This window comes from Panthera uncia, chromosome E3 (genome assembly GCF_023721935.1).
Source record: "Panthera uncia isolate 11264 chromosome E3, Puncia_PCG_1.0, whole genome shotgun sequence".
In the NCBI taxonomy this organism is placed as follows: domain Eukaryota; kingdom Metazoa; phylum Chordata; class Mammalia; order Carnivora; family Felidae; genus Panthera; species Panthera uncia.
Window position 1 is genome coordinate 9,724,719 of NC_064815.1, and position 18,652 is coordinate 9,743,370.

The 18,652-nt window shown below is 42.6% G+C and overlaps 1 protein-coding gene across 6 annotated transcripts in view; it reads left to right on the top strand.

Moving 5' to 3' along the window:
* Positions 1-18,652, top strand: part of VPS35L (VPS35 endosomal protein sorting factor like) — a 121,848-nt gene that overhangs the window by 64,310 nt on the left and 38,886 nt on the right. For 5 of the 6 annotated variants that reach the window (XM_049638353.1, XM_049638354.1, XM_049638350.1 and 2 more), the window contains 10 exons: positions 213-329; positions 2,961-3,014; positions 6,013-6,093; positions 8,508-8,570; positions 9,685-9,770; positions 11,468-11,548; positions 13,473-13,536; positions 15,989-16,087; positions 17,612-17,689; positions 18,528-18,642. In XM_049638353.1, coding sequence (XP_049494310.1) covers positions 213-329; positions 2,961-3,014; positions 6,013-6,093; positions 8,508-8,570; positions 9,685-9,770; positions 11,468-11,548; positions 13,473-13,536; positions 15,989-16,087; positions 17,612-17,689; positions 18,528-18,642 — 838 coding nt within the window. The remainder of the gene's footprint in view (positions 1-212; positions 330-2,960; positions 3,015-6,012; positions 6,094-8,507; positions 8,571-9,684; positions 9,771-11,467; positions 11,549-13,472; positions 13,537-15,988; positions 16,088-17,611; positions 17,690-18,527; positions 18,643-18,652) is intronic. The other variant, XM_049638351.1, reaches the window with a different exon arrangement.

The window sequence follows — 18,652 nt, forward strand, 5'->3', positions numbered from 1 at the left end:
ATGAATCAGAGCAATGCACAGAGCCAGCTCTTTGTTTTGAGTGTCTCTAACTTGCATGTAGGGCTGCGGTAGAACTTCAGGAAGATGTTGGAAGATTAGCCATGAGACGAGCTAAGGGTTACAGCCTTTTCCTCTAAGCCTCAAGGTGCTCTGATTTAAAATCTCCAGTATTGCAATGGTTTGCTATTCTTTTTTTTTTTTTTTTTTTTAAGCATCTTCTTTTTCGCTCACTGGGGTTAAACTTAGCCTTGGCTGACCCTCCTGAGGGTGATCGACTCCAGATTCTCAATGAAGCTTGGAAAGTTATCACTAAGTTGAAGAATCCACAGGTGGGTGACCATTCAGACCTCAGATAGACTGCCTTTTGTACAAGTCTGGCAGTAAATTCTTGGTTTAAAAAAAAAAAAAGATATTTTCACTAATCCTACGTCTGGGTTTTTATTTTGTTTTAAGAAATAATACTATTTAAAAAAAAATTTTTTTAATGTTTATTTACTTGGAGAGACACAGACGGTGAGCTGAGGGGGTGGAGGGGAGGGGGCAGAGAGAGAGGGAGACACAGAATCTGAAGCAGGTTCCAGGCTCTGAGCTGTCATCACAGAGCCTGACATGGGGCTTGAACCGACGAACCATGAGATCATGACCTGAGCCAAAGTCAGACAGACCCTTAACCGACTGAGCCATACAGGTGCCCCAAGAAATGATACTATTTTAAATTATTTTCGTTAACCTATAGTGGAGAATTGATAACTCTAAAGATATATTTCTTTGATTTTTCTATCCTAATTATGTCTAATTCTTTAGGCTTCAAGATGTAGTAAAAGCGTAAAGTGAGAAAAAATATTTGAAACTTTGAAAGACCTCTGCTCTGACTTAGCAAACAGCATCCAAATGCAGCTGTCTTTAGTATTTGGATTTGAAAATATCAACTGAGTAGGATATTCTTAAATGGAAGCTCAGCAGTCAAACGTATGATTAGCAAAAGGGAATTCTAATTGTTGCCCCTTGGACGGAGATGTGGAAAGATGGATCCACTGCTGTTAGGTGCTGGAACAGTATGCAGCAATGGCCATAATCTTGTAGAGTTTGGGTTTCACGTCTCACCGTCCTCATGGGCGACACATCAGCAAGTTACGTGGCCGCCACTGGGTAAATGGCCCTGCCTGTCTTCGGCTGAAGGACCAGCTGGGCAGACTTCACCACCTTCAAACCATTCCTCTCCTGCCAGCAGCATATCTCAGCTTGGCTGCTTTAATGGCACCACAGACCAGGTGGCTTGCAAACAACAGAAATTGATTTCTTGCCCTTCTGGAGTCTACAAGTCTGGAATCAGGGGGACACCATGGTCGGATTCCGGTGAAGGCCCTCTTCCAGATTGCCGACTGCCAGCTTCTCCTCCTCCCTAGGTGGAGAGGGGGTGAAGGGGAGAGGGTGTTCTGGGGTCCCTTTTATCCGGACATTAATCCTATTCATCAAGGTTCAACCCTCATGACCTCATCGCCTCCCAAAGGCCCCACTCCTAATGCTGTCACATTGCGGGGCTACGATTCTCAACATATGCGTTTTGGACACAAACATGTAGACTGAAACACAGCAAATAATTGAATGTGGGTGTGTAGCATTTACAGTCATTTACCAAGAAGGAAATATTCGAGTTCAGTTATAACCTCCTTACCAGTCACTGCATTTACAGTAGTGTGTTGAGAATACTGATATAACTTAGAAAAATTAGAAGCTTGTTTACAAAATCACTTACCTATGTTAAGTTGAACAAAACCCTCACTAAACTTCAGCTGTTGAAATTCTGTTTAACCCGAGTGGCTAACTAAAAAGCTTCTTTAGGATGCGGAAGTCCAAAGTCTCTGGGCCTGTGGGGTCTGTCCCTGAGTGCTTCAAAGCACCCTTGCATCAAAAGCCCATGTTAATGGTTTCCTTCAGTCTATAACTTCACATGGCCTCATTAAGTTCACCTTCTCACCTGGCTTTTCTTGTGTGAATGACATAAGTGTTTTCTTCCCTCCCATTTTCTCTTTTTTTTCTTCTCCTTAAAGTGTCAGAGCAGAAGAGATACACTTGCAGACTGTATTTTTCCTTGAGCATTTTTTTTTCCCACATGAGTGTTTTCCAGGGAAGGCAGCTCTTTTTAGCTGTTAACTGCCATTTCCATGACCATCCCAGTGTCTCTCCGTGGGTCCCCCACCCCCACTTGAATCTAACACAGAATTTACTACCTAAAATCTTCAGTGCTTTCTTAACCTTTTTACGACCTATACATCACCTCTCTATCAGAAAAAGAGTTTATGGTTGTTTTTTTTTTTATTTTTTAACATTTATTTATTTTTGAGACAGAGACAGAGCATGAACGGGGGAGGGGCAGAGAGAGAGAGAGGGAGACACAGAATCTGAAGCAGGCTCCAGGCTCTGAGCCATCAGCCCAGAGCCCGACGCGGGGCTTGAACTCATGGACCGCAAGATCGTGACCTGAGCTGAAGTCGGACGCTTAACCGACTGAGCCACCCAGGCGCCCCAGAGTTTATGTTTTAAAGGCAGGATGTCTGTTTTTTTTCTCAGAACCTGCAAAAATCACATTTAAGCAAAGCTCTTCAACCAGATCCACGGTCAGTGTCTCTGTTGAGGTGTGGCCAGGACTCCTGACTTTGATCTCCGCTGCCCTTCAGTTTTTCCCGGATTTCTATTTTGGCCCAAGTAGCTATTCAGAAATGGAAGTCTAGTTAGTTTCCAGCAACTCCTGTGTTTCTATATAACTTTTGCTTCTTAGGGTAAGATAGATCAGTGGGCTAGACTTTTCTGTAGGTGCGCCAACCCGTCTTGGAATTCCTATCACTTGTCATCTCTAGTGATTATCAGAACCCTTGAAGGGATCTGCATGTGATGAGCTTTGACTCTAGGGTTAGCCATGGTGTTCCTGTTGTAGACACATCTTTACTTTTTCTCTGTAGGACTACGTTAACTGTGCCGAGGTATGGGTGGAGTACACCTGCAAGCATTTCACGGTATGTGCGGCTGTGGGATCGTTTTGGGAAGAATTATGGGTTTTTTGTTTTTTGATATCTTTTAATGTTTTGAGAGAGGCAGAGTGTGAGCAGGGGGAGGGGCAGAGAGAGAGGGAGACACAGAATCTGAAGCAGGCTCCAGGCTCTGAGCTGTCAGCACAGAGCCCGATGTGGGGCTCAAACTCACCAACTGTGAGATCATGACCTGAGCTGGAGTCTGATGCTTAACCAACGGAGCCACCCAAGCGCCCTTGGAAGAATTATGTTTTTATTCGTGTTTATAATAATGAATAAGGCTAGAATAGGCATTTAGGCATTTTACAGTGGTAATCGTCCTTAATTTATAAAAATGGCATCCTTTTATACTATAGTGTGGTGGAGGGTTGATATGCGTACTGTCACAAAAGTGTCATGCTCACGTGCAAATTGGGGAAATGCTCCATTACCAAGGGAAGCAGTTTTTCCCCCATAAGATCCCTTAGATGCTTACATTCTAAAGTGCATTGGGACTCTTCCTGGGGGTCCAGGAAGTAGCATTTCTCAAACATATTTGACTTACGTGTAATTTTTTTTTAAGCAGAGGGACTTCTTTCCCTGTGCCCAGACCAGAACCTCAGTCTGGGAAATACTGTGTGTGTCAGAGAGCAGACCTTAGAAGCAGGCAGGACTGGGTTCACATCCTATTGCCAAAATGCTTATTTTCATCAGCTGTTAAAAACTGAATTCAGGCATTCGTGCTGAAAAATGCATGAATTGTGAATTTGCTACCTAATGAATCTTCAGAAAGTATATCCGCGTGATCATGGTCCATATCAAGAAGTCAGCAATCAGCCCCAAGCTCCCTGGACTCTGCTCCTAGTCACAGCCCCCAGCCTTTGGGGGCCACCGTCCTGCCCTCTAACTTGATAAATTGGTTTTGGCCTCGTTTTAAACATTATATAAGGCTGGTCTGTTGATTTTGTTTATTTTGTCCAATTTTTGTTTTATCCTTATTTTGGAAATTTCAAACATATGATTTCCCTTATAATCCTCACCCAGAAATGACCAACTCGTGACAAATCTTGTTTCATTTATACCCTTACCCCTGGATTATCCTGAAGAAAATCTCAAACATTGTGTTTTCATCTGTCAGTTTTCAGCACATGTGTGTTAAATATAAGATTCCCTTAATCTTATCCCAACAAAAAAATTAGTAATTAATAAAAAATTAAAATCATTCAATGTTCAGATTTCCCCAGTTGTCTTGTATTTTTTTTTAATTGTTCAGTCAGGATTAAAATAAGGCCCATACATGGCAGTAGACTCCTAAGAGTTCTTTTAAATTACAAATTCTCTCTCTTTTCCCCTCCTCCTTCCCTTCCCCTTTTATCCTCCGTCTGTGATTTATTTGTGGAAGAATTTGGGTCTTTTGTCCTGTAGAGTTTCCCCGTCTGGTCTGGCTAGTTGTGTCTTGTGGTGGTGTCCACTGTGTTCTTCTGCTGTCTATTTCCTGTCAGTGGGCAGTTAGTTCTAGAAACTTAATCAGCTTCAGATTCGATTTTTTTTGGCCCTGCGGGTGCTGGTTTGCTACTTCTCCTGGGAGGCTCATGGTGGCTGGTTGCCTCCCTATATCGTGGGCAGCCGCCGAAGCTCGTTGGATCTCATAGTTTCTTAGGGGCTGCAAATTGGTGATCCTTGGAATTATTAGCAGCTTTTCTTTGTTTATTAGCTGGGATACTTGTAGAAAGACGACCTCCTCATGTCAGGTATTTGGTTACCCTGAAGTACAAGTTTGTACAGAAAAAGGCAGGATTGATGCTGCTTTTTCTCCTCTGCTAGTTGTAGGATAAGGATTTGATTCCTCAGCATCCCCAAAGGTGACCAGTGAGTAGTTGTTGGTATCTTTCATGGATTTAAATATACTTGAGTTACATTATTCTTGCTGGTGCTCATTTGTCCCCTTTGTCCAGTGGGTGTGTCATCAAGTGGCTCCCGAGTCCTTCTGACATGCTCTCCATAGTCTTTGATGCCCTCCTCGCTTTCTGTTACAAGATGTTCCAGCTGCCCTGGCATATTTCTAATCCCAGTTTCAGAATCACCACTAAGCTAAATCACTTAACTTGTCTGAGCCTCCACTTCCTCATCTGTGAAATGGGGATAATCCCGTTCATGCCAAGGAGATGAATGAGCATTAAGTGAGAGAGTAAATATAACGGCAGCTCTTTAGATGACAGATATGTGTGATACAAATACCTTAAGTAACAAATACCAAGCACTTTACCTGTAAGCTGCGCAGCCTCATAGAGACCTTGCCAGGAGGCTTCACTATTCCACAGGTCAGTGTACCTTTTCTGTGGAGAGGCAGATAGTAAATATTTGATGCTTTGTAGGTCATACAATCTCTGTCACAAGTATCCAACTCTGTCATTGTATGTGAAAGCAGCCACAGACAATAAGAGTGAGCACAGCCGTGTTCCAATAAACTTTATGCACACTGAAATTTGAGTCTCATAATTTGGGTCATGAAATGTTCTTTTGTTTGAATGTAAAAATCATTTTCAGTTCGTGGGCTGTACAAAAATAGGCACAGGGCTGAATTTGGGCTGTGGTTGGCTGACCCCTGATAGAAATGACAAGAGTGAAGTGAGCATCAAGGTCGCTCAGCTCGGAGGGGCTGACTCTGTGCACTTCCCACAGTGCCTCGGTGCTCCTGCCAGTGCCTGGGGAACAGCCTGGACAGGCAGGCAGAAAGTGGCACGGCTGATTTTACCAGCATCCAGGGAAAGCTGTAACACCCCAGAACCTTTGAGAACAACGTTTTAGTCCTGACCTGGTGCAGAAGTAGTTCCCTTCAGGGCTGTGATATAGGTGGAATTTCTCCCCTTAAACTATTTCCTGCAGAATATTTGAAACTATTTCCTGGAAGGTATGTGATATATTCTGAAGTTATTTGTCCTTGCCACCAGAAAAACAGCGACTGCCTTTCAGTGTCTAACACAGGTTTATTTTCCCCTCTTAGAAACGAGAGGTGAATACCGTTTTGGCTGATGTCATCAAGCACATGACTCCAGATCGTGCATTTGAAGACTCCTACCCTCAGGTAACGGATTTGCTTCTCTCATTTCCACACTGTTAGAAATTTTATTCTGTTGAACCAAATAGGCATGTTGCATGGATTAGGCTGTGAAGTCAGATAATCTTTTTTTCGAATCCTAGCTCCGCCGTATCCTCGTCATGCTCACTTTACTCAGTTACTTAACCTTGTGCCTCAGTTTCCTTACCTATAAAATGGGAATAATAGTCCTACACTCAGAATGGTTGTGAGGATTAGGTGAGATGTCATATGGGATCCTCTGGCACATTTGCTTGGCACCAGTAAATAAAGGGCCTGTGTTTTCCAGTTAAACTGACTTTTTATTTGGAAATAAGGTCCAGCTTCTTGGAAAATTGGAAGAATAGCTCAGAGAACTCCCATTAGTCTTTACTAAGATTCACCAGCTGTGAACATTTTCTGTGTTTGCTTTATCATTATCTTGTGTACACATACACACACACGCACATCAATATGTGTTTACATTTTTTCTGACTCCTTTGAGGTTATGTTGCATACATCATGTGACTTTGCCTCTGAAGAATTCAGTGAGTATTTCCTAAGAAGAAGGACATTCTCCGTGTAACCACAGTTTGGGAATTGACTTCAGGGAATTTGACACTTACATTTTCCTATTGGCTACTCCACAGTCCATATTGTAGTTTTGTCAGCGGATTCAATAAAGTCCTTGATATCAGGTATTTTCCCCCCTCCAATACAGAGTCCAGCGAAGCTTCATTTAAAGTAACTTTTGACCTAATTAATAATTGATTTTGTATTTAATAATGTGATGTTCTGGCATTTATTGCCTGTGATCAATTTCTAGCTTAACTTAATACAAGAAAATTAATTACATGTTCTTGTGAGAAGTTTAGAATTCTCTCTAACATTTTGGTAAGAATGTTTTCACCATTTGCAGATTAAAATAGTTCATCATTAGAATTTACTGAGTAGGCGCTGACTACCTGACATTTTTCTAGGTATGATGAAAACAATATATAGTTGCGCACAACAGGCTCTTGGTAAGCATCGTTGAGTGAATAAAGCATGTGAGGGCAAAGTTCGTATCCCTTGTGGGTCATCAGGATCTTGGGCGCAGATGAAGACTGAGTTGCATTAGAATTTTTGTTGAGCAGCATTTGGTAAGACTTTGATCCTAGGGACCCATTTAATTGAAGACTTTAACACAATAATTTTACTATAGTCCATTCCTAAGAGAGAGGAATAATTACACCGTACAACTCTGTCATATCTAGAAGCAACGTGTAAAAGGTACCCCAAGGATCAGCCTGCATTCGGGACAGCCACCCATATGAGTTGTGAGCCCCTTGTCTTAAGTGATTTAAACAAATGATTTAAACAGCGGTGTTTTGAGTATAAACACAAGTACTTGTCAGTGAATTCTCTCCTCTTGACAGTAGCCAGGGGCAAGGATTTATATTTTCCTTAGAAAAAGCACCTCTGTGGTTCTCCCTGTCAGCAGGACTGGGTACATCTCAGGGTGAGGGCTGGTGGACATCGGTACCTGGGTATCTGGGTCCAACCTTACGGACTGTGCACCATCCCAGGGTAGTGAGTGACGTGGCCTTTGACTCCACCGGCAAACTCAGTTCATTGCCTCTCCACAGAAGTAGTCAGTAAATACAAGGTCATGATGGGCTAGAACAGGGGTCTGTAAACTGACCCATCGGCCACATGTAGCCCATCAGTTGTTTTTGTGAATAAAGTTTTATTGGAACCAGCCACACCCACTCGTTCACATGTTCTCTGGGGCTGCGTTTGAGCTTCCATAGCTGAGCTGAGCAGTTGTGATGACTCTGTGGCCCTTTGAAGAAGTTTGCCCACCCCTTGCATATTCATAGCTGCGTTGAATGGAGAGCTTCCCAAGGATACACACGACACTGCTCTAAGGCTCTTACATGAACTGTCCCACTAATCTTCACGGTGAGCAAGACACTGCTTTGCTCTCCATCTTACAGAAGACGATGATGAGTCTGAGCAGTGGCTTCCCCAAGACTGCAGACTAATACAGGGCCTAACCCACCCTAATAATCCCCCTTTCCTGAGTGATCCAGGTTTCCCTTATTGTGCTTGTAATTTCAAATAATGAAAGAAGGTTGCCTTTTAAAAATATCTAAGTTCTGGGGCGCCTGGGTGGCTCAGTCAGTTAAGCGTCTGACTTTGGGTCAGGTCATGATCTCACGGTTTGTGAGTTCGAGCCCCCACGTCGGGCTGTGTGCTGACAGCTCAGAGCCTGGAGCCTGCTTCGGATTCTGTGTCTCCCTCTCTCTGACCCTCCCCTGCTCACACTCTGTCTATCTCTCTCTCTCTCTCTCACAAATAAATAAACACTTAAAAATTAAAAAAAACTAAAAATACCCAAGTTCTATTAAATAAAATGTGTTTTCTGTGTGGTTTTGCAGCTTCAGTCGATAATTAAGAAAGTGATCGCCCACTTCCATGATTTCTCCGTTCTCTTCTCAGTGGTAAGTAACGTGCCTTAATTACCTTTGGAAATCTGTTTCTGAGTCAGAGGTTCGCTTGGTGTCCCGGGCCAAAAGAAATACTTAATGGTTCCTTTTACAGAGTAGTTAGGTCTAAACAACCTCAGTATTTATGGCATAACAACCTAATCAGCGTCTGAAAAATTAGTACACAGACTGAAAGAAAAATATCATCTGTATTTCTTTCATGACTCACTAATGGGATGTGTGCCTGTCTTGAGCACCACACAGCCTCTCAAACATTGGAGTCAGGCTGGACATTCTCTTCCTCCTCTCCTCTTCCACATTGATTTTCATAGGTGACCTTATGTCACACGTGCAGTCTAACATCGAAACTATGAAATGGCGTTGAAATAATAGTTGTCTCAGTGTCTGACAGAATTGAGATTTTTCTGTGTCCTTCAAACTTTCAAATATCCTATGATGCCCCTTCAAGTTGGCTCTGGTGCCCTGGGCGAGTACAAACCTAGGGGATCCGCTTCCCTTCCACTCCCCCCTCTTCTGGCTCCATTCATGTGCACTCACAGGAGTGTGTGTGTTTTTTAATTAAAAATAGAACTTGTTATTTTTTGGACATTTGCCATATTCTTCAAGCACCGTGCTGGACCTTGGCATGCATTGTCTCGTACCGTTTTCACAGCACTGCTGGAAGTAGGAGCACTTAGGATTCCCACTTTACAGATGGGAAAACGGATGCTGGAGGAGGTGGGGTAATGTGAGTGAGGTTGCACGGTTAGTAAATGCACAGTCGGGATGTGGAGGCCACTCTGAACAACTGACTCTTCTTTCTTTGGTCAGTACAGTTGTAAAAAAGACTGAAGCCCACCTTGTGTTTTCTGGAAAAGTCCATGGTCCTCTAAAGATTGCCAGATGGTTCCCAAAATGTTAACTGTCCCAGCCCTGACCCCTGGGAACATGTAAGTGGTTTTAATAGTACTGGGCCCTTTCCCTGCTTTTAGGGGAGTCCTCTTCTGAGCTGCCTTAGAGAGATGAACAACTCTTTCTCTGCTTTGACCTTCGAGGAAAATGTGACCCGCAAATTCCTTCCAGTAACTTGCGTAAATTGCATGTAGAGTGCTTTTTTTTTTATTTTTAGGAAAAATTTTTGCCATTTCTGGACATGTTCCAAAAAGAGAGTGTGCGGGTGGAGGTTTGCAAATGCATCATGGAAGTTTTTATCAAGTAAGTGTAACACGGCAAAACCGGGAGCTGGGATTCCCGATGACCTTGTGAAACCTGTTGATAAGAAATTGGTTTGTGTACTTTTGAAGCCTAATGATATGGATGTATTTAACATCCAAAATAACATTGAAGGGACAACCACATAAAAGGAACAGTCATGATAGAAGTTTGTAATTAGTGCTTAAGAAGACAGAGTAATAAGTATTAGCTGGACCCCGGCCATCACCTACGTTGTACTCTGATATGCATTTGGAGGGAGCATTCTGTTAATGAACTCCTTACGGAGTAACATTTTATTTATTTATTTATTTATTTATTTTTATTTTTTTATTTTTTTTAACGTTTATTTATTTTTGAGACAAAGAGAGACAGAGCATGAACAGGGGAGGGGCAGAGAGAGAGGGAGACACAGAATCTGAAATAGGCTCCAGGCTCTGAGCTGTCAGCACAGAGCCTGACACGGGGCTCGAACTCACGGACCGCGAGATCGTGACCTGAGCCGAAGTCGGCCGCTTAACCGACTGAGCCACCCAGGCGCCCCCGAAGTAACATTTTAAAAGATAAAAATAAAGTCATACTCGTCAAGGTCTCAGGACTAGAGAGCTTTCCATCTTCAATGTTTAGATTTGTGATCAGTTTTCCTATTTAGTTGCTTTCCTTTTGTTGACTAAATCTGTGTTTCCCCAAACTGCCATATTGCTGGTGGAACATAAAATAATTTTAGGTGGCACATGGAGGAGAGATTTTGGTTTTAATTTTAAAAGTTGCAAATTTAGGGGTACCTGGGTGGCTCAGTTTTGGTTAAGCATCCGACTCTTGACTTGAACTCGGGTCATAATCTTGGAGTTCGTGAGTTTGAACCCCTCATCAGGCGCCACACTGACAGTGCTTGGGATTTTCTCACTCTCTCCCTCTCTCTGCCCCTCCCCTGCTCATTCTCTCTCTCTCTCTCTCTCTCTCTCTCTCTCTCTCCCTTTCTCTCTCAAAATAAATAAACTTAAAAAAATACATAAAGACTGTATATTTAATTTAAGGTATATTAGATAATATAATTAGTTTAATTGGTGTTTTCATGTATTCTGTTAGGACAAGGTCAAATTTAAAAAGTTAAAGTTGCTCTAAAGATTAATATATAGATATGGCAAGATAAAAATGTATTAAGATGGTACCTAAAGAACCTCAGTTTGGAAAACGGAGTTAGATGTTGCTTGAATAATGTATGTTTTAAGCTTTCCTTATGTTGTCTTCCTAAAAGATTAATTCCATATGCTTGGAACAAATATACCTACTTTCCCCACATAAGGACTTGTTATAAGACCTTGTCCTTCTATATTATTTGAAAAGCCAAATTAATAATTTTGCCTGGCACTCAACACAGTTATAGACAGGTTGTAGACTGCTTTAGAGGGTTCAAGAAATGTAGTAAAAAAACAAACAGGTTTGCCCTTTGCCTGGCTTAGGAATTGCAGCAGTTTTGTAGGATTTACCATAATTTTAGGAGAAGTTAGAATATGTGTAGAAAAGCAAACTTGTTATTGAAAGAAGAGTTAAGAGTAAAACAGAATATTGCCCATTACATGTTCAGTGCCAGCTGGGTAATTTGCTGTTTCTCAGATATGTGCAGATGAGAAACTCATCCATATTTTCATTGCTGTGGGTGGACATCGCTTTTACCATTGTCTTTAAATGTCTTGTAGGCATCAGCAGGAGCCCACAAAGGACCCCGTCATTCTGAACGCCCTTTTGCACGTTTGCAAGACCATGCATGACTCTGTGAAGTAAGCCACGCTAAAGGCTGAAACATAACATGGATTGGGTCTTAATACCACGTAAATAGTACATTGGGGAATTACTGCTTTAAGCTGCCACTGTGAATAATATCATTTTGTGGTGTCTATTAAAATTCTTGCTAATGAGGACATTCCAGCCCAGGAGAAGAGAGAGTGAGGGTAACCTTCCTGCAAACATGAGATGGCAGGTGTTTTTACAAAGGGATTTCTGTTGAGAGAAAAAGACTGGTTTCATCCAAGTGAACTCAAACTCCATGTCTCCTGGAGACTTGAGAGCAGCAGATAGGGGAGTAATGAGTTCACTCATCCAGTAACCTAAGCTTCAGATTTCTCTCATTATTAGCCAGCTATTTGAAATTCAAATGAAATGGCATATATTCCTTACATGAAGGGCTCTAGTTGTTTGGCAGACTTGAGGCCCAGTCCTGTCCATCCATTGGCCTTACCTTTTGGGTCAAAGGCCAAATTATGACTCCTTTGCTTTCTAGTTGTTTTTTTCCTTACGTGTTTCCACTTGGTTGTGTTTGAAGCAGTTCCTGCTTATTTGTGGCTTAAATTTTAGTCCCCAAAGAATTTTTAAAGCACAGCAGCTTGATTCAGTGGAAAATGTTCTAAGAATTGAGAAAATGGTTTTGGAACTTAACCATCAACAAGATGAATTGTATTTCTTTTTTTTTCTTCTGAATTTTGGAATCTTGGTTTTCATGGCTTTGTGTTTGCAACCTCAGGAAGAGTTATAAAAGTAAAAATATCAAGACTTTTCATAATAAATGGAACCAATGAACTTTTTAGTTGAGCAAAAATAGAAATAAAGGCACAAAACACATCCAGAAAGGCACTCTTATTGGTAGGATCCTGGGTTTTAGCTTCAGTAACATGGTAAGTTTATTTCTCTCTTGCTAAAGGTGTGAGACCAGAAGGTTGGGGTAGGTAGGTCTGCTTTAGAGCACCAGCCAGGTCCCTGCTGTCTCGTTGCTCTGCTATCCCTCGGGGATGTTGTCCTTGTCTTCCCGGGGGCAGCTGGCTTACCTCCACCATGTATAGCCCATGGGCATTGATGGACAGTAGTTTTCTTTCTGGGAGGAAACTTGGAAGGCTCACCACCACTTGTGCTTCCATCCCATTGGCCAGAACTGTCATATGGTCACACCCAGCTACAAAGGAGACTGGGAAATGGGAATCTCAAAGAATGAAAGGGACATTGCTTTGTTAGCGGGTGGTAAGCAGTCTTTGCCAGTACTTTCCCCTAGAACAAACCAATACACAAGAAACTTGGCTCCTGTTTGCTGTAGGCTCTTAAGTTTTCTTTAAAAATAAACTTGCGGAACTGTTAACAGGCCTTCACACGTGTAATGAAAACTAAGGACATGGCATTTTCTTATTTATATTAGTATTAATATTGCTATTAAATAGAGGTAGTTGCCATCTGTAATGTACTTTAAGATGCCTCCCCAGAGTGAGCTGGATTGATGGATGGAGAGGGAAGGGGATAGTTATGTGATAGAGCAGATACTGTAAAATGATAATTGTGGGATCTGGGTGCTGGATGTATGGATGTTTGCTGTAAATGTCTTTTGACTTTGCTGCATGTTTGAAAGTTTTTACGACGAACTGTTGAACTAAACTCCTCTGAAATATAAAATTTGAAGTTGGACCTTGCTGTCCAAATTCCAAGGGAAAGAAAGTGAACCTTTCTTGGAAACACCGTCTTTGAGACAGATGAGAAACACACATTTAAATTATGTTCATTTAGATTATATATTTTCACCAAAAGAAACACAGCCTGTTGGGAGTTTTTTAAATCTAAAAAATGCACAATGTTCTTACCTGTTAAATTGTTTGCTTCTTCTGTATCCTTTAGAAACTTGCATTTATTACCTCGATGTTAATTATGTACAATTATTGATTTTAGTGCACTCACTCTTGAGGATGAGAAAAGAATGCTGGCATATTTGATTAATGGATTTATAAAAATGGTAAGTCTTGGGGAAAAAGTTGCAGTGCGCTTGGAATGTGATGTAATTGTTTACTCTTACTCCGGGGAAAGCAGTTAACATTATGTTCCCTGGTGCTTTTCATTTTTATTAAGATAAGATGAAATTAGAAAACATCTTACATTAGCCAGCACTCCCCTGGGGGCAAAGAGAGCCAAGACAAACTGGCTTAAGGAAAAAATAAAGGGGAGGGTGGAGTGGGGGACTTATTGGGTCATGTGACACGAAGTCCAGGAATGGAGCAGCTGGACACGGGTGTCTCTGTGGTGTCGTCAAGACCTGCCGTCTGTGTGTCTTTGGCCCGTGGATCTGCTCTCGGGATGTCCTCCCAGGCAGCCTCACTCCCCTCAGGGGCTCTAGGTTTCCATTCCTTCCAGCGCTGCAGCCCAGCAGGAAGGGTTCCAGCAGAAGTCCTGGGACTGAGTCTCTAGATTGATTTGGGTCACTGGCTCATCCCTGCACGAATTGCTGCGGTGAGGGGGAATGAGCACACGGACTGGCCAGGCCCGGGAGACATGCATACACCTGGGCAGCCCAAATCACGTGGACCGGGAGTGGGGACAAGGGGCTCCCTGAAGCCCCCGATGTGCTGCTCATCAGGTGATGGTAAAAAATGGTTTGGGCGGGGGATGGGTGTGGACACAATGCCAAGCACCTGCTCTCCCATTGTTTTAGTTAACCTGTTGGTGCGTAACAACTCACCCCAAAACTTAGCAGCTTTAAATATTGGTGTTTTATTCATTCGTAACGATCCTGTGGGTTGAATGTGTGGCCAGGCTGCTCTGTGTAGCAGGATTGGGGCCACAGAGGATCCACACAGCCTTGCTTACTTGTATAGGGTCTTGCCGTTGGGGCCTCATTTCTCATCCGTGTGGCCTCTTACTCTCTGCTCTTCTGCCATTGTCCAGCTGTCTCTGCTGAGCTCTCTTACGTGGTGCAGGCACAGAGGGAAGCCGCAGGCCTTTTAAGACCAAAGTTAAGAAATTGCACCGTGACCAGTGCTGCCTCCTGCTTTGTTCTCTTGGTCAGAGGGGTCACAGGGTTATCGCCTTGGAGGGGAGGGAAGAGTCCACAGGGACCCTGCAACACCACAAGCCGTGTGGGAGCAATTGTTCAGCCTTCTTTGGGAATGACCCACCACACCACCCTAGCCAGAACCACCTTTGCTTTAATCCTGGGTGCGCAGAGCTAAAATACCAACTGCTGCCAGTATCCTCTTCTCATACGAATGTCAAGACAAAAGCTGGCCAAGATGAAAATCACCAGATCCCTGTGAAAATAACCTTGAACATGTGACTGGTTCAACAAGAGAGTCAGTGCTAATTGTTCAACTGACTCTGTAGATAAAATCCATTTCGATGCAAAATCAGAATCAGCCTTCCAATTCCCATGTTAGGAAATGCACCTTTTACCAGGTGACTCTCCTTGCCCTTGACTTATACGCTGATCAGGTGGCATTTTAGCCTTTTATGGCTTTGTCTGAAAGCCACCAAGTTATAGTGGAGAATATGAGGAAATAAGATGTGAAACCTGATAGCTATAATGGAAATAGCAATGTTAAACCCCCTCTGGACAAAAATGATTGCTGTAACAGTAAAGTTTATCCTACTAACCAGCTGTTCATAAATTGGAAGAAATGGGGGGAAAGGGGATTTTTATTGATGGAGAAACTTCCATCTATGGCTCCAGCAGCCACCAGTAAGTTGCTGAGGTTGGATTCCCCATCAGGAGGCAGAAAGGTGTGGCTCTTATTAGGGAAAACCCTCTGACAAATGGTGCTCAATAACCAAATTGATGTTCCGTGAAAAGGCCATAGCCAACAAACACAATTCCATTATTTTCTTTCCAGTGGTTTCCATCTAGCCTGGGAAACTCTATTTACATTCTGAGATTCTGCTCTGAACCCTTTGGTCTTTTTATTTTCTAGTCCAGTGCTCATGTCATAAAGATGAGGTGGTAATGGTAATATTTCAGTTACACACTGGGCAAAGTAATGTGAAGTCTAATTGGAGTAGATTCCAGCGTGCTCGAGTGTGTTTGTGTACCCCTGACGTTTCCACCTATTCATTGCTGTTGGCGGGAATTTTGATGACTTCTCATCTCAGCACTTTCCCTCCCACACGTTGCTCAGGGAAAACTCTTTTTTTTATTATTATTAAAAAAATTTTTTTTAACATTGATTTATTTTTGAGAGAGACAGAGCGTGAGCAGGGGAGGGGAGGAGAGAGAGATAGACACAGAATCTGAAGCAGGCTCCAGGCTCTGAGCCTAATGCTGGGCTTGAACTCAAGAACGGCAAGATCGTGACCTGAGCTGCAGTCAAATGCTTAACAGACTGAGCCACCCAGGCGCCCCTCAGGTAAACTCTTTTCCATGCTATGTGCTTACAGTTGCCTAGAGATAACACTCTCAGCATCGTTTTCCTTGCTTCTAGGTGTCCTTTGGCCGTGATTTTGAACAGCAACTAAGTTTTTACGTTGAGGCTAGGTCAATGTTTTGCAACCTGGAACCTGTTCTTGTGCAGTTGATTCACGTAAGGATTTCCATGTATTCGTTTGTTTTCTCAATCAATATTTATTGTTTATATGCCAGGCCTGGAGTTTAACCTGGGGTTCTTGTGGCCCCGTAACACTCCTGTTCTTTAGGGTGTAAAAGGTGGTTTTTCAAAGATTAATCCAGTGTGCAATTTTGCTTAAGTCTTTGGATGGTTTTTACTGACCTCTTTTGCTCTGAAATTAGCATATTCTCATTCCCATATGCCAGTGGCAAAGTGAGTTACCTGATTAGTTACTTATAGAAATAACTAACCTGTGGTCCTTGTAGCTTAACCAGAGTCCCAACATTGTTAGATCATGGTAGCTTTTCATGGGGCCCCCAGGCCAAAAGAAAGAAATAATGGTTCTGTTCATTAGACAGTTAGACTCAAACAGTTTGAGTATTTATACCCTAACAATTGGATAGCTCTTTGAAATAACACCATATGTAAATTGAAAGAGAAATAACATATCTTTATTCTTAAATAATCACAATTACTTAAGTGTGTGTGTCTACTGGGCACTGCACAGCTTCTCAGACCTTAGAATCGGGTTGGCATCACTACCCTTGTTTCTTGTTCCACATTGATTTTTTTTTCCACATTGATTTTTGCACACTACTTGCTTTTGATCAGAGCAGCTGCTGAAAACCCGTTTCACAAAGATAGAATGTTGCTGTAAGCAACAGTGCAGTCCAGTGTTGAATCTGTGGGCCACCTCATACCCGTTCTTGACACAGTGTTCAAAAATTGAACATTGCTCTGTTGCCCTAAAATAATCGCACTACCCCCGTGAGTTTGCTACAGCCCTCGAGGATGTCACACCACACAGTTTGGGAACCATAGGACCGAACTTGTCAATTTGTGGAAAGATTCCTCAAGGCTCTTTAACTGCTTCACATAAACTCAAGGAGAGCAACCTTTTTATTTGGTTGCTGGTTATCAGGGTATGTGAACTTAAGTTCTAAAGGTAGAGACCTCATCTGGAATTCAGTGGGAGGTAATAGTGCTCACCTTGTAGGGTTGGGGGTTAAGTGACCTAATGAGGGTACGGCTCTTAGAACAGCACCCAGCACCTGTGTCCTCTGAGTTCAGTGTGGGAGCTATTACTTCTGTTCTTACGGTTCATGTTACTGTTGCATCTCTGACTTGTGTGTTTGCTCGCAGATTTGGAGATTTCTTTTAGGATCTCTAAGATCTCAAGCTTCATGTGTGGGATTTCTGGAAATGAAGTGAACCCTGGCTATTCATTAAACCAGAAAATGGTCATTCCCAGTGCCGACTGATAGGCAGGAGTGCCTTTTGTTCTTACCGTCTTGGAGATGTTTGCTTAAGCCGAGGGGGAATCAGGCCTGATGGCCCCTCTGGCATTTCAGGGTTCAGCATTAGCCAGTCTGGGCCCCAGATAGCATGTTCTTACTGACTTGTATGCAGTTAATATCCAGATCTCTATGGGAGGCATGAATCTGAGCCAGCTATCATTTCATAACCATTTCTGTTTTGTTTTTTAATTAATAAACCCAGAGTGTAAACCGGTTGGCAATGGAAACAAGAAAAGTAATGAAAGGAAATCATTCCAGAAAGACGGCTGCATTTGTGCGGGTATGTTCTAGAGAGAAGACTCAGACTTTGAACCCTAATGAGTTGTTTGATTTGTAAGTTTCTAAATTGCTCTTCCCAGAAGACAGGTGTGTCCTAAGGGTGGTTCAGTATTGATTTTCCAGATTAACTTTTCCTTGAGTATCTACTGACTAACCAATGTTCTTACTATTTTCAAAAGAAATGATCAAAGATGTCTCACCTTGGATGTGTGTTATGGAGGAGTGGTTGAACGATGGATTGCAGTTTTGTGCCAGCCGAATTACCTCCTGCTTATGCCTGTAACTGGAAGGTCTACTACCTTCTTCCCCCTTGAAAAGTACTCAACTGTGAAAAAAAAAATCCACCTTCTTGAGTGTGCCACTCAAAATTTTTATCAAAGTAATACATATCTGTGTTTTTAAAAAAATGGAGTTGGACCAAAAAGAAGGCAGCAAGAAAAAAAGTATACCATCCCACCCTGACCTCATACCTCTTTCCTCAGAGACAACCACCTCAAACCCTCTTTGAGCAATTTCTTCTTGTAATTACCTCCATATTTTTAAGTAATTGGTTTCAGATTCTGCTTCTTATTCAACGTCGGGTGTTATCTATTTCCTTCGATGATGGATGAGGATTTATTTTTCTTACACCCTTACTCTCCTCACTTGCCCCTCCCCCTCCTCCCACAGACACATCTGGAGTGTATGTCGCAGACTCAAGAGGGGAAAGTTGGGGCTCAGAATGAGGAGACTAATTAAGTGTTTTTGCTTGAAAAGACGTGACGGATGAGAACAGGAGGACCAGTCTGCCGTGATGGTACTGCTGATGTAACCTGCAGTGTTTCTTCCCTTCCTTCTAGGCCTGTGTTGCCTACTGCTTCATTACCATTCCCTCCCTGGTGGGCATCTTCACGCGCCTCAACCTCTACCTGCATTCTGGTCAGGTTGCCTTGGCCAACCAGTGCCTTTCCCAAGGTAAGCCTGT